This window comes from Cryptotermes secundus, unplaced genomic scaffold (genome assembly GCF_002891405.2).
Source record: "Cryptotermes secundus unplaced genomic scaffold, Csec_1.0 scaffold582, whole genome shotgun sequence".
Taxonomy (NCBI): domain Eukaryota; kingdom Metazoa; phylum Arthropoda; class Insecta; order Blattodea; family Kalotermitidae; genus Cryptotermes; species Cryptotermes secundus.
The window spans coordinates 1,188,653-1,201,234 of record NW_019724752.1 but is presented as its reverse complement, the minus strand read 5'-3'; the positions used below and the strand labels follow the sequence as shown (position 1 = coordinate 1,201,234).

The following is a 12,582-nucleotide window of genomic DNA, read 5'->3' as shown; positions in this document are numbered from 1 at the left end:
CAACAAGTTTTCATTGAGGAAGAACAAAATACTCTTCCAAACGTCAGCAATTTCACACAACCAGCAAACAGCGAGTCCCTTAATCAAACAGAAAGGGAACCCATGCAGACTGTGGCGTCTTACCTTTCCAATTTCACATAAAACGCAACTGGAACATCTTGAACAAAATTATTTTTCACTATTCCTATGTATACTATGTTGTAAACTGTAAACCTACGTGTATTTTTCCGTTCTTGTTCAATAAAAATGTTTGTAACTCAAAATGTGTACAACTTACCTTAATGTTAAAGCCAAACGCTCCTCAGGTGGTATAACTTCTCTGAAATTCGACCATTTCGTTATTGAGGGCTGAATAGCCATTAAAGTATACTGAAATGTCTCCATGTTCATCCTATAGTAGTCGCAAAATTTTTCCCCGTTTCTCTTCAACTCCTCATGTAGGTGATGGAATTCTCCCAGAATTCTTCTTTTGATTAATATGGGACTGACCCAGTACTTCCTTCGCTTTCGCTGCATTCTTCGCCTCACGAGATATGGATTTTCCAGGAAATACAGATCATCATCCATTTTGTAACAACAAACACGCGGTTCACTGGCGATACAAGGCCACACTGACGGAGCGGCACTGTGTCGGATGTAATTCGGCTGCAGTGGACGAGGTTTTAAATCGGACGACCTGGTCGGCCGTATACGGGCCACGGAAGATACGGTTCCAGTGGACGACCAGGCTAACACCGCCTGGTTCTCAACTAACAGAAAATCCACTATCTTTGTCCAATGCAACAGTACCTCGTCCAAGGAGGAAGAGAGTAAGGGAAGATAATATTGAAGTAGAACAGAGACTCTTAAGACATTAAGGCTAAAAAGCTTGCACTCCTTCAAACGCCGGAAGATGAGAATTCTCTCCTTCTGAGATGATTACTGCCAATTTCAAAAGAATGGATCCATTTCAGAAACTACGAGTTAGAACAAAATTTCAAGACACACTGCTGCAACAAATGTCATAAAGCCAATCGAGCAGATTCCAGACTTCCGGTACAAGTTACCCTACTAAGGCTTCCACACACCAGAGCGATCGCGGTGGCGGGCGCGATGGCGGTGGCGGTCAGATATTTCCGCTGAACTTATAGACCCTTTCCGACAGGCAGCGATCTTGCGGGCAGCGTTCTACTCCGCGGTGGCGATCAGATGCAGCTTGTCGAGTTTGACCGCTGCCCGCGTCACTGTGTGTTAGCTTGAACAATGAGTACAACAGAGCAACTTATTGAAGAAGTAAAATTACATAATATATTATTTGATTTGTCGCATCCTGATTATAAAAATATAAAAAAGAAATATGACGTCTTGGAACAAATGGCCAGATCGCTAGTAACAAGCGGTAAGTTCACACATTTTCCATTTATTTTCATCAATTATTTACTATTTAATCTATTATGCATAGTTGTATACAAAATCATTTCAACGGAACAATTACACACGTTGTGTTAAGTAAATACTTAAACACTGTAATAGTTTTCTTCATATTTATGTTATGACAACAGACAACAATATTTAATATACAAATACTGCCCTTGTAAATAAGTTTTTTTATGTTAATCAAGAAAGACTACAGAAGGCGGAGTAAAAGTACAACTTTTTACATATTGAAATACGCAAAAAGTCTCTCACGTATCTGAGCAGATAAATTAGTTGCCCTTCTTCCTTCTAGTTGTAGGTTTCCAAGAGCCTCTGCTACTGCTTCTTGAGGTTCTAGTAAGTGCTCGAACCTCATGCCAGAGTTTGTTGAACGCAAATAATTATGTAGAATGCATGCGGCCTTTACAATAGATATTGTAGTTTCCACTTTCACCTGAATTGGCCTAAGAAATATCCTCCACTTTTGAGCTAAAATTCCGAACGCATTTTCTACAACACGTCGAGCTCGACATAGTCGCTTATTGTAGATCTCCTTTCTGTAGTCCTGTCTTGGTTGTCTGTATGGAAAGGGGCGCATTATATTTGGGCGTAGTGGAAATGCTTCGTCGCCTATTAACACACAAGGAGTAAGTTCATTCTGACCAGGCAAGGACCTATCTGCTGGAATACTGAATGTTCCATCAGCTATCTTTCTCCCCATAGCCGATGCTTCAAAAATACCACCATCACTATTCTTTCCATAACCACCTACGTCTATACAAATAAATTTGTAATTGTCATCAACAATAGCCATTAAAATTATCGAATATTTTTTCAAATAGCTAAAATACTTTGAACCAGAATTATTTGGGCACTTTATGGTAATGTGTTTCCCATCGATGCTTCCAAGACAATTAGGAAACTGCCATGTTTCATTAAAACCTAATATTATTTCTTCCCACATTTCTTTTGTAGGTTCAGGCATGTAAGTAGGCTGCAAACGTTTCCAAATTGCGTCACACACTTCCTTAACAATATCACTAACTGTAGAAAATCCCATCCGAAAGCTGTGGCCTATTGTGGTATAAGAGTCACCAGTTGCTAGAAACCTAAAACAGAAAATATAAACGAAAACATTTTTTCTCTTACGTGATATCTGCTTGTGTGCTTTTCAGGTCAGGAGGTGAAGAAGTGGAAGAACCTAAGGGACTGCTATGCTAACACCTAAGAGCTGAGAAGACGCGTACAGGACAAGCAGCAAACACTCTGAATAAATATAAAACTTGGCCATGGGCCCAGCAGATGTCATTTTTCAGCCCTTTTCTACAGTTTGCAAGTACAGAGTCAAATATATCCAGCCCAGATTCTGTAGTTAATTCTGAAGTAGCTGAATCTGAATCCATTCTGACTAAAGAAAATGAAGGCACTCAACAGGCTGAAGTCATATCATCACATCTTCAACCTGGACAGAAAAGTTTTCCCAGACCAGCATGTCATCTATCCTCTCGTATTCGAAAAAGGGAGCATGGCGGAGAAACATCTCCCCAGCCTTCTTCTTCAGTAGGACAAATATTGAATTATTTGGAAAATAGATCGATCGAAACTCAGCCTATGATGATGGTTTACTCTGTATGGGATATGCCAAAACCATAAAAAAAATTCTCACCAGTAGTGAAATTTAAAATTGCAGAAATATTAATGCAAGAGGAACTGGCACAACAAATGGAAGATGCTACCAGAGCAAAATCTCACTGCAGTACGCCCAGTCCAGAACCTTCAATTTATGATTCAATATCACCAGGTAGCTCACACTATACGCCTAGTCCAGGACCTTCAAGATCAGAAGGTTACTCAAAGTATAGCTCCGAAAGTGACATACCTTCGCAGAGCATAGATCTTGAAAATACGACTACAGCTGCAAGCTGGCTTCAAGTGTTTGGAAGTGTTCATCTACTACTGTGTCATCAGTCCAATCAAACTATTCCAACATTTCTTCACCCACTTCTCCTGCCAAATCAGCTTACTCCAATAATCCTCCTTCAGTGTCTGATCATACTTGTTATTCGCATCTTACTGCTTCACCTCATGGCACAGATATACCGTATTTACGCATGTACAGGTCGCGTGCGTGTATAGGCCGCAGCACAATTTTCAGACAGAAATTATAGAAAAAATAATTTTCTTGGAATATTATTTCAGGAGTAGAACACCCTGTATTATTAATTATGAATATACTTTTTTTTTAATGAAGTGTGATTTCGAATATAAGCCGCACCCCAGTTTTCCTCTTGAATTTTTGGCAAAAAATGTGCGGCCTATACATGCGTAAATACGGTATTGTAGGCACAAAACAATGAATCCAGTAAGATGCACCTTTTACATTTGTGATAATAGACTGTACTCTGAAAACTGTTAAATAAAATATTAGAAATAGAATAGTTACTCAGTTACTTAACTCAAAGTTAGCAAAAGTCTCTCTTCCACAGAAATAGGTTTTTGAAAGCTTGTTGTACAATGATAACAGGAAACATGTATTTTTTTCCACAAGTCGAAGGTATTTATTTTCCTTCTGGTATACTGGGTAAATGCCTTTTCATCTGCTCGTAACTGGGGGTACAGATGATGAAATTCACCATAAATCAACCTATTCCTATATACGTGTATTACACGAGTCTTTTGTCTGATACGTTCTACTCGGGAGACTTTTCTACAACTGACTCGCACGCAGCGATTACATGCACACAGTAACATTGCCCACCTCCAGTTTCCCCGCAAATATCTGCGATGCGTTAATGCGGTGCGGTGTCCGCATTGCACGTACTAGCATTCACCTTGGACATGGCGCAAGACTATCGAAGAGCACTTGCGGCAGGTCGTCGCATCCCACTAGAGGGACTGGGATGAGAGATTACCCTTCTTTCTCCTAGCTTACAGGGCATCCACTCACGACACTACGGGCTTGACCCCAGCTAGCCTTTCACTTTTCCCGGGTCGGTAGATATCCCTCCTGGTGATACAATATGGCCGAGGTACCTGACTTCTTTCTGCAAAAGTAGACACTTCTCCGGGTTGAGTTTCAGGCGGCTACTATAATATCGTTTCAACCAACAAGAAATAAAACTTACTGAAGTTTAAAAGTGTAATAAGTTTGAAACTCTGCGACATGCAGAAACCGAGGGCAATACTAGACATGAAAGAAAGGATCCATCACCACCAGCGATATTTATCCCAGGAATCACAAACATGCAGTGTCTAACAGCTACAGCTGAACATGTAGTTAACAAATTAAACTACGCTTAAAAAAATAATAAACAATGGCACAATATAGATAATGACAAACAAACTTAACTATCGCAAAATAATGACGTATCAAACGAGAAGAAAGTTCAGTTCCACACACACTAACCTCGGCAACATGCTTTCAGAGTGGTAACCAGAAATCTACACTGCTCAGTGCAGCAGGAATTGGAGACAGAAGAAACTGAACGAATGGGACACAGAATTAGAACCTATGGAACATCAGACACAGGGTCAGTGGGTACTCATTGTCCCTCCTCTTAGATATCGAACCAGCAGCCAACAACAGTGAAATATACCACATATAATCTCTACACAATATGACGGTCCAATCTGAGCCACCTCAAAAGCAAAATAATACACCACAATGCAAGAGATGTTATGTAACCGCACCATGCAGGGACCTCGGGAATGTTTTTCATTTACATTGTTTATTACCATGCACTACATGGACACGAAATGTAGTACTGTTAACAATAGACGATACACAACTGACTCCAGCACCAGCAGACGCAAACGACATCCGGTCTTTCTGAGGGACAAGCAAACTGCAGGTCTCTTGAAAACCCAGAACGGAGCAGGAAGTATCCCGCTGTGTTCTCTGGGGATTTCAATGCTTAACTGCGGGGGTTCGAGCCTTTGAAAATTTGAGACTTGACAAGAAACGAGTCGCAATAATTTTCGAAGGGGCGTACCGAGCGATTGTTAGCGTACCTCCATTTATTTAAGAGCTGTCAGAGGGACCGTGTTGTACTTAGGCCCAAATTAACATGGATCTGGATAGGGATTGGCTGAATGCAAATGAGAGAAACACCCAAATTTTAGGTTCAGCCAATCAGCAAAATTTCAGAGGAGAGGAATCCAGGCGTTCCCGGAACCGTCGGGACTTCTGCCTCTCCAGAACAGTCAGTCATCAGAACGAAATAAGAGTAGTCGGTCAGTACAAGGCAATAAGAGCAGTCAGTTATTGCAAGTTATTACAAGTCAGTACAAGTCATCAGAAGGAAACAGCGGGAGTCATTAGCCCAAGGGAATAACCGGAGTCAGTAGTAACCTCCTGGACGTTAAATCGGTGTTGGCCCCAGTCCAGTGTACAATTCAAAGTGCTATAGCCGGGTAATAGGTAATTGTAGTGAACATCTACAACAAACGCAACATTATTGGTGAAGTGCGAGTTGTTTTCAGTGTTCTCTCTCTCCTTGTGTGAGCAAGGCCCAGAAGTCGCCCTGAGACAGAATCTCGTCCTACCTTCTGAGCAGTCGCAACCCCAAACGTCCGCCTATCCATATCCCCACCTTTGTTTTCCCCGTTCCGAACTCGTGGATTTCACCCAAGTCCACTGGCGCCCATAAAAATTCAAATTCAGAGCAATCCCACACCCTACCCTGAACCAGACAGCTACAAGGAAGCGGCGGATGAAAGTGCAGACAACAAAGGTGCGAACGTGAAGGGCAGGTATAAGTGACGACCAACTCGTGAGGCTTGAAGTCTCACTGGGCGGTAAGAAGTGGCACCGAACGTGTAGGCGAACGGTAAGAGCGGTAACAGTTAAGTGTACTTCAAGCCAGGGGGTACTGCGCACACAGACCTAGTTGCGTGGAATGTGGAAAATCACATGGTACTGAACAATGCACTCTACCAAAAACACAACCAGCAACATACCTATATTGTGGGGTATCGCATCTGGCAAGCTACAGAGGCTGCAAACTCTATCAACCAATCATACACACAATATTATCTTTACTCTGAACATTAGCAAGTATTCACTTTACAAATATAATGAGACAAGAGACTGAAAGCCCTGCTGCATCACAGAAAACCAAAAGACCGGAAATGACATATGGCCAAGTGACCAGAAATAGTATAGAACCCAAAAGATCACAGCAAACAACACACAAGGACTGTATCCAATTTTACTAGTACTGCAGTTCAGTGGTGTATATATGTTAATCGTGTATTTGCCTGATGATGGCTATTAATAGCCGAAACATGTAGCAGAGCCAAAAGTAGGCACTGGTCTTGGTACTAGTTGTGTTGTGACGGTTGTAATAAAGAGGTTGTACAAGGAGGCATCTTAACGAAACTTATGCTTAGAGTCCTTCACATGTTTTGAAACAATCTTGTCCAAACAAGCTGAACATGTGAGCACATTCATGAATCTCCTAACCACGCTACTTAGTGAACTTGAAAAATAATTCATGCATACAGCATAGTAGCATGGAGTGCAAATGGGCTGACCAAATACATGAAAGAAATCAAAGTATTTGTCAACACCTAGAAAACAGACATCCTCTTGGTGTCCGAAAACCATTTATGGAACAAAACTATGTAAAAATTCCAACCTATACCACACATGCCCAAAAGGGTAGAAGAATGTGGTCTTGTGGGCCTGCATCTTGCTGACAGATGTGTACTAACAAAACACAGGAAATGCCATGTATTCCTACCAAGTCTTAAGCACGTATGTCCTTGCCATGGTCCCTGGGTAATGTGTATATGGCTAAGCCACGCATCAATATGCAGTAAAACGGAGAACCAGATCACAAAGATACAGACCCATAACAACCTCCAAAACAGGACGGCACTACAAGTAGCACTGCGGTCTCCTAAACTAACCCAGCATTTAGTTACAACAGAAGAGGCATAAGGCCATGAACTACTTGTACATGCCCACTGTAGCAGTGAAACCTTAAATATTTAAGTTGGCATATATATTCTTAAAATACCATCGAAAATCCTTTAATTATTTTTTTAAACATTAAACTATTTGGTTTCCTCAATTCCTGCACAGGGTTGTTTATAGATTTTTGTTAGGACCTGAAACATGGATGCACCCAGCGAAAACTATGGCTGTGACAACTACTGCAACCGCTACTATTCAACCCGCTTAAACGGAAATGAACACATGTACCGTAGTGAACATTTACCACTGGGCTGTAATGCAGTACATTCATTCTGGCAGCCAGGAGGTGTGAGTAAACATCGCAACCGCCAATGTACATTATGGGATGAAGTTTCCACGTCATTGGGAGAACCAGTCTGGTGGTGGTCAGAAACCACAACGCTTCTTTCAGCAAGAAAATCCCTGTGTACAGCCTCCAAAAGCTAATGCGGAGAAAACAAGGGCACAAAGAAAATGCATTACTACTTCAACCTCCAGAGATAAGCAGAAACAACGGGACTTATGTCTTATAATATTAAAAAATAAGCCATTGAAGCGTTTTCAGCTCGAGAAAGCAGCTTCCTATGGCTACACGAGTAAACCTGCAAAACCAGAGCCTATCACTTGGCCCAGAGGTGGAGCTAATGATCTTCGAGCGCTCATTCTGTCTAGAGAGCCTACCGTGACTCCATAGTTGGTGGTGATGTAAGTGCAAAGCAGTTTAAGAATAGATATGATGCAGAACATAATGGTATCACTTCAGGAGCTATGTTTCGGACTATGCAGAAGACACGTAAATCACATTACAGTTTTAAGGAACACAGAGTTCTTTCTGGTGATAAAGTCACTCTGATAGTTCAGAGAAAAGTGGATTCGAACAACAATGGTGACACTTCAACAGGACCCGTACGAGTTGGACATACTCAAATTAAGAAATATGCTGAAATCCAGGGACAAAATAATTCTCCAGAGCTGTGTACCTGATTCGGTGCTGGAATCCAAAGAATAAATACGAAGAAACAACACTGACACAGAATAAACCAATGAAACAAATGAGAGCAGAGGGTGGCTGCCGTCCGTGCGTCCTCTCCGCAGACCCAGAGACCCCATTGAAGTGAACTTGATGCGTGCCGTCTTCAAGCAGAAAGGAACAATTGTGTGATGTTCGGGCACCGTGTCAGTCTCTTAAGCCCAGTGATGTAGAGGCTGTACTTGGTTGGCACCGCCCCGCAGGATAACATATTGGGTCAGATTATTTTGTATGCCAGTTCAGTTTTGTGGACGGCATTAGGAAGACTTATCAAGCATTCATTAACACCGGTCGGATACGCTTTCCTGGCAACCAAACGTGCAACAGAAATTCCTCTGATTCCTTTGCCTCCAGACAGTTTCGGGAGTGAGTCAGAGAGGACGGAGACGAAACAAACCTGCTGCCTTTGTATACACGATCAGGAGATATCAAAGCTGTTGAAAGCATTTTGTGGCAGCTGAATGAACGCTGTGGTCCGCACATGAATGCAGGAAGAGACAGCTTCCGCATATACTCTGTCTGCAAACTGATTCACCAACTCCGGAATGCAAGCATGGGTGTTCCAAGTGAAGTAATTTTGCCTCCCAACTTCTTGGCTGAACACGAGCTGATTAACGGCACCTTGGAATTTACGGAGGGAATCTCATGAGACTTCCACGAGGAACAAGAAGCAATGTGATACTGCAGCCTGTCGCGTGTGCAGAGGTGGAGTTTCCTCATTATGGAAGAGTGCTGTGGGCCGCTGACGATAGAAATTATTTCAGGAAAGCAATGAGATTTAAGCACCCATCTTACCAAGAGAGCAAAAATTCAGCAGAACAGAAGTCAGTGAGTTCTCGGAGTGCGAGACAGCCGCGGGAGGAAGAACCGAACGCGTAATTAGAAGATTTTATGAGTGATAATCAGTGATAGTTTGTGATAACTGAGAAGGCATTGGGTCTTGGGAGTGGGTAATTCAGTGACACTAGTATAGCTCCCGTGTTATACCCTAAATAAGCAAAGACTACTGAAGATAGAGTGAAGAGATTAGTGTGTAAAGGTGCTTCCACATTAGCGCGCAGAGCTTCGAGCCGAAACCTGTTGCAAGCATTAAACACGTCCATAGTTGGCGAACATAAATGCGAGCCGAACCTCGTTGCGCGCAAAATACACTTAACGCGAGCCATCAATTTTCGGTTTTTGGCCGTCACATCAAAGGTAGTTCACGGTGTAGTTACACATTGCAGTGGACGGCGTGGTAAGACGAACCTAGAGCTGACAGGCATAGTCGGAGCAGTATCGCTGCCCGCGCAATAGGCGGCCACGACAGCCACCACTGTCGCCGCGGCCAGCTAAATACCCTTGTGTACTATATGGACAACCGCGCACTTAGCGACAGCGGCCAGTTGACGCGGCGTTGGCCGCTACGTAGAGCGACAAGTCAGCGGCCAGCTATTCCTATTGTGGCAAATGGTCAACGGCGCACTCACTAATGCCAGCCGTGCGACCAGCCTTAATACCCGCCAAGCTGTAAACATTCTTGCTGTTCAGTTGTGAGAACGATCTCATCATGGATATTGACAACGTAAAGTTCATCGAAGAAATTGAAAAACGGCCGGCAATTTGGGATATGTCACGGAAATCCTACAGTGACCTCAATATAAAGAAAAGAGAATGGCAGGAAATCATCGAATTATTTGGAGGTGACAGGTGTTCAGATAATAAAGGAAAAGAAGTCCTGGGTAAGTGTCATCTTATTTTTTTATTCATTCGTTATTAATGTTCATTATTACCATTAGTGTCTAATTTTGGAACAGAAAGTTTACTGCATTGTTTAAGAACAGGAAATTCACGGTCATTTTCACTTTGTTGTACATTCAGTACTTCAATTTCGTTGTGTGCCTTGCGAACTGAAATTCACATTGAAGGCATCACACACATTCATTTTGCCATGGAACGCTCCCTTCACCTACAAAATAATCTGCAAAACAATCCCTAACAGAAAAACCATTTCTGTTTGGCCTTGCCCCACAGTTCTGAAAATTATTAAAGTCGCAAGAACCTAAATCTTCTTCAATCTGCTCAACACCATCACGATCACGAACAAAACTGTGTAGAATGCAACAACATTTTACTATATTCATAGCAAAATCAATGTCAACATTTAAAGGCCTCTGAAAAATTCTCCACTTGTCGGCTAGTATACCGAAAGTACACTCAATGATGCACCTCGCTCTACACAGTCTATAACTGAAAACCCTTTTTCTGAAATTCAAAGGACTTCCAGAGAAAGGGCGCATTACTTTATCTGTCAAACCGAAGCCTTCATCTGCCACAAACACACAGGGAATTGGTCTGCNCGCAAGAACCTAAATCTTCTTCAATCTGCTCAACACCATCACGATCACGAACAAAACTGTGTAGAATGCAACAACATTTTACTATATTCATAGCAAAATCAATGTCAACATTTAAAGGCCTCTGAAAAATTCTCCACTTGTTGGCTAGTATACCGAAAGTACACTCAATGATGCGCCTCGCTCTACACAGTCTATAATTGAAAACCCTTTTTCTGAAATCCAAACGACTTCCAGAGAAAGGGCGCATTACTTTATCTGTCAAACCGAAGCCTTCATCTGCCACAAACACATAGGGAATTGGTCTGTTATCTGAGCTGGAAATTGGTCTGCCCTCTGGTATATCTAATTTATTACTCTGAAGTTTGTTGCAAAAGAGTGATTGATGAAAAACCCCATAATCGGAACATTTTCCATATGTACCGACATCAATGAATGTAAATTTGTAATCAGCACTAGCAGAAGCTATAAGAACGATAGAAAAATAATGTTTATAGTTGTAGTAGAGTGACCCACTGTGTGCTGGTTTCACAACACGTATGTGCTTTCCATCAAGAGCACCGACACAGTTTGGAAAATTAGTCACTGCATTATATTGTTGAGCTGTTTTTAACAACTGATCTCTTGTAGGCTCAGGTAAACATATTGCTCTCTGATTTGTCCACATTACATGGCATACTTGTCTGAGTGCTTCTCTCAGTGTCATTTCACCCAGCCGAAATGTGTGATGAAGGTCTGCAAATGTACATCCTGTGGCCAAATACCTAAAGTGAAAATTATTAATTTTATTTCAGGCATTTCTCTTCAAAAGAAGTGCAAAACTTGCGGGATAGTTTCGCAAGGGAAAGGAGACGCCTTAAAAACACTAAAAGTGGTTCAGCAGCATCCAGAAAATCATGTTACATGTTACAACAATTTGTTATTTTTAAGTAGAGCTATAGCAGTGAATGAAACTGAAACAAATGTATTGCCTAGAGAAGATATCCAGGACTCTTCGGAGCAGACTCGTGCTGAGGGACCATATGCTGGCTTTGCCGATCTCACTCCAAGAAAAGAAGAGTAGAAGACCCAGTGGGGAACGAACTGGTCAGTATATTGAAGGAGGCCGCAGCGGCAAGAGAGGCACGAGAAGCGCTAGAAATAGAAGAAAGGACCAAAAGACGACGATAAACATTTTTACTACTCTCCTTGCATAACGACCTTGCAAGTGTTCCTAATTACTTGAAACTGCAGACTAAAATGGAAATAATACAGGTGATGCAGAGGGCGCAGAAGTATCACAACTCACATTAACACTCGCAGCTTTCAAGTGGGACACCACTATCGTCCACCATCCTTACACAAAATCAGCAGCAGGAATATCTTCTGGGCTATTTTATTCAGTCTCACTTCGTGCAACAGCCACCAAATGATCCCCGCCCATCAACTTCCAGCTGCCACACCCCACAATCAAAGCCCACAATTCAGAAGATTTGTACAGTCTCCTGCAGAAACACTGGCAAGTGACACATCAACGCAGTCTCCAGCAAGTGATATAGTGAGTGTGTACGGTGATGTGTACGAATGAAGTCCTGTTCAGACATGCGTACGAAAAGAACACTATACTTAATCATATTGCAAGACTTTAGGGGCACGCTGCTTGTTGTTATATTTTTAAAATTTTTGCTTACCTCAAGGTGACTAATAACTTCTCTTCTGCACTGATGCACGGCCTCATTGTGGTATTAATGCCAGTAATCAGGGGCCTTATTGTATCAAGCAATTCGTCATGTGATTTGATAGACATTCTTGTGTAACTGAAGAACTTCTCTTCATAAGTTCTCAGTTCTATAAAAAACGTAGTAAACATTCCTTTTGTTTAC

General features: G+C 42.0%; 2 protein-coding genes across 2 annotated transcripts; both read right to left on the bottom strand.

Annotated features, from left to right (window-relative positions):
• Positions 1-9: 9 nt before the first annotated feature.
• Positions 10-3,551, bottom strand: LOC111862917. The gene has a single exon (XM_023848763.2). The coding sequence runs from the start codon at positions 2,453-2,455 to the stop codon at positions 1,637-1,639; it is 819 nt and encodes a 272-aa protein (XP_023704531.1). The 5' UTR covers positions 2,456-3,551; the 3' UTR covers positions 10-1,636.
• Positions 3,552-10,130: 6,579 nt separating this feature from the next.
• LOC117282194 (protein ALP1-like) lies at positions 10,131-11,520 on the bottom strand. The gene is made up of 2 exons (XM_033750845.1): positions 11,000-11,520; positions 10,131-10,692 (listed from the first exon to the last, which is right to left on the bottom strand). Exons 1-2 carry the CDS (start codon positions 11,424-11,426, stop codon positions 10,295-10,297), a joined length of 825 nt encoding a protein of 274 aa, XP_033606736.1. The 5' UTR covers positions 11,427-11,520; the 3' UTR covers positions 10,131-10,294.
• Positions 11,521-12,582: the final 1,062 nt, after the last annotated feature.

What these genes read in the sequence shown, in the direction of transcription:
- LOC117282194 (XM_033750845.1), bottom strand. Translation starts at nt 11,426, where the DNA reads ATGACACTGAGAGAAGCACTCAGACAAGTATGCCATGTAATGTGGACA. An exon ending in TCCCTATGTGTTTGTGGCAG is followed by an intron (nt 10,693 to 10,999) that starts ATGAAGGCTTCG and finishes TGTTTGTGGCAG; the next exon opens with ATGAAGGCTTCGGTTTGACA.
- LOC111862917 (XM_023848763.2), bottom strand. Translation starts at nt 2,455, where the DNA reads ATGGGATTTTCTACAGTTAGTGATATTGTTAAGGAAGTGTGTGACGCA.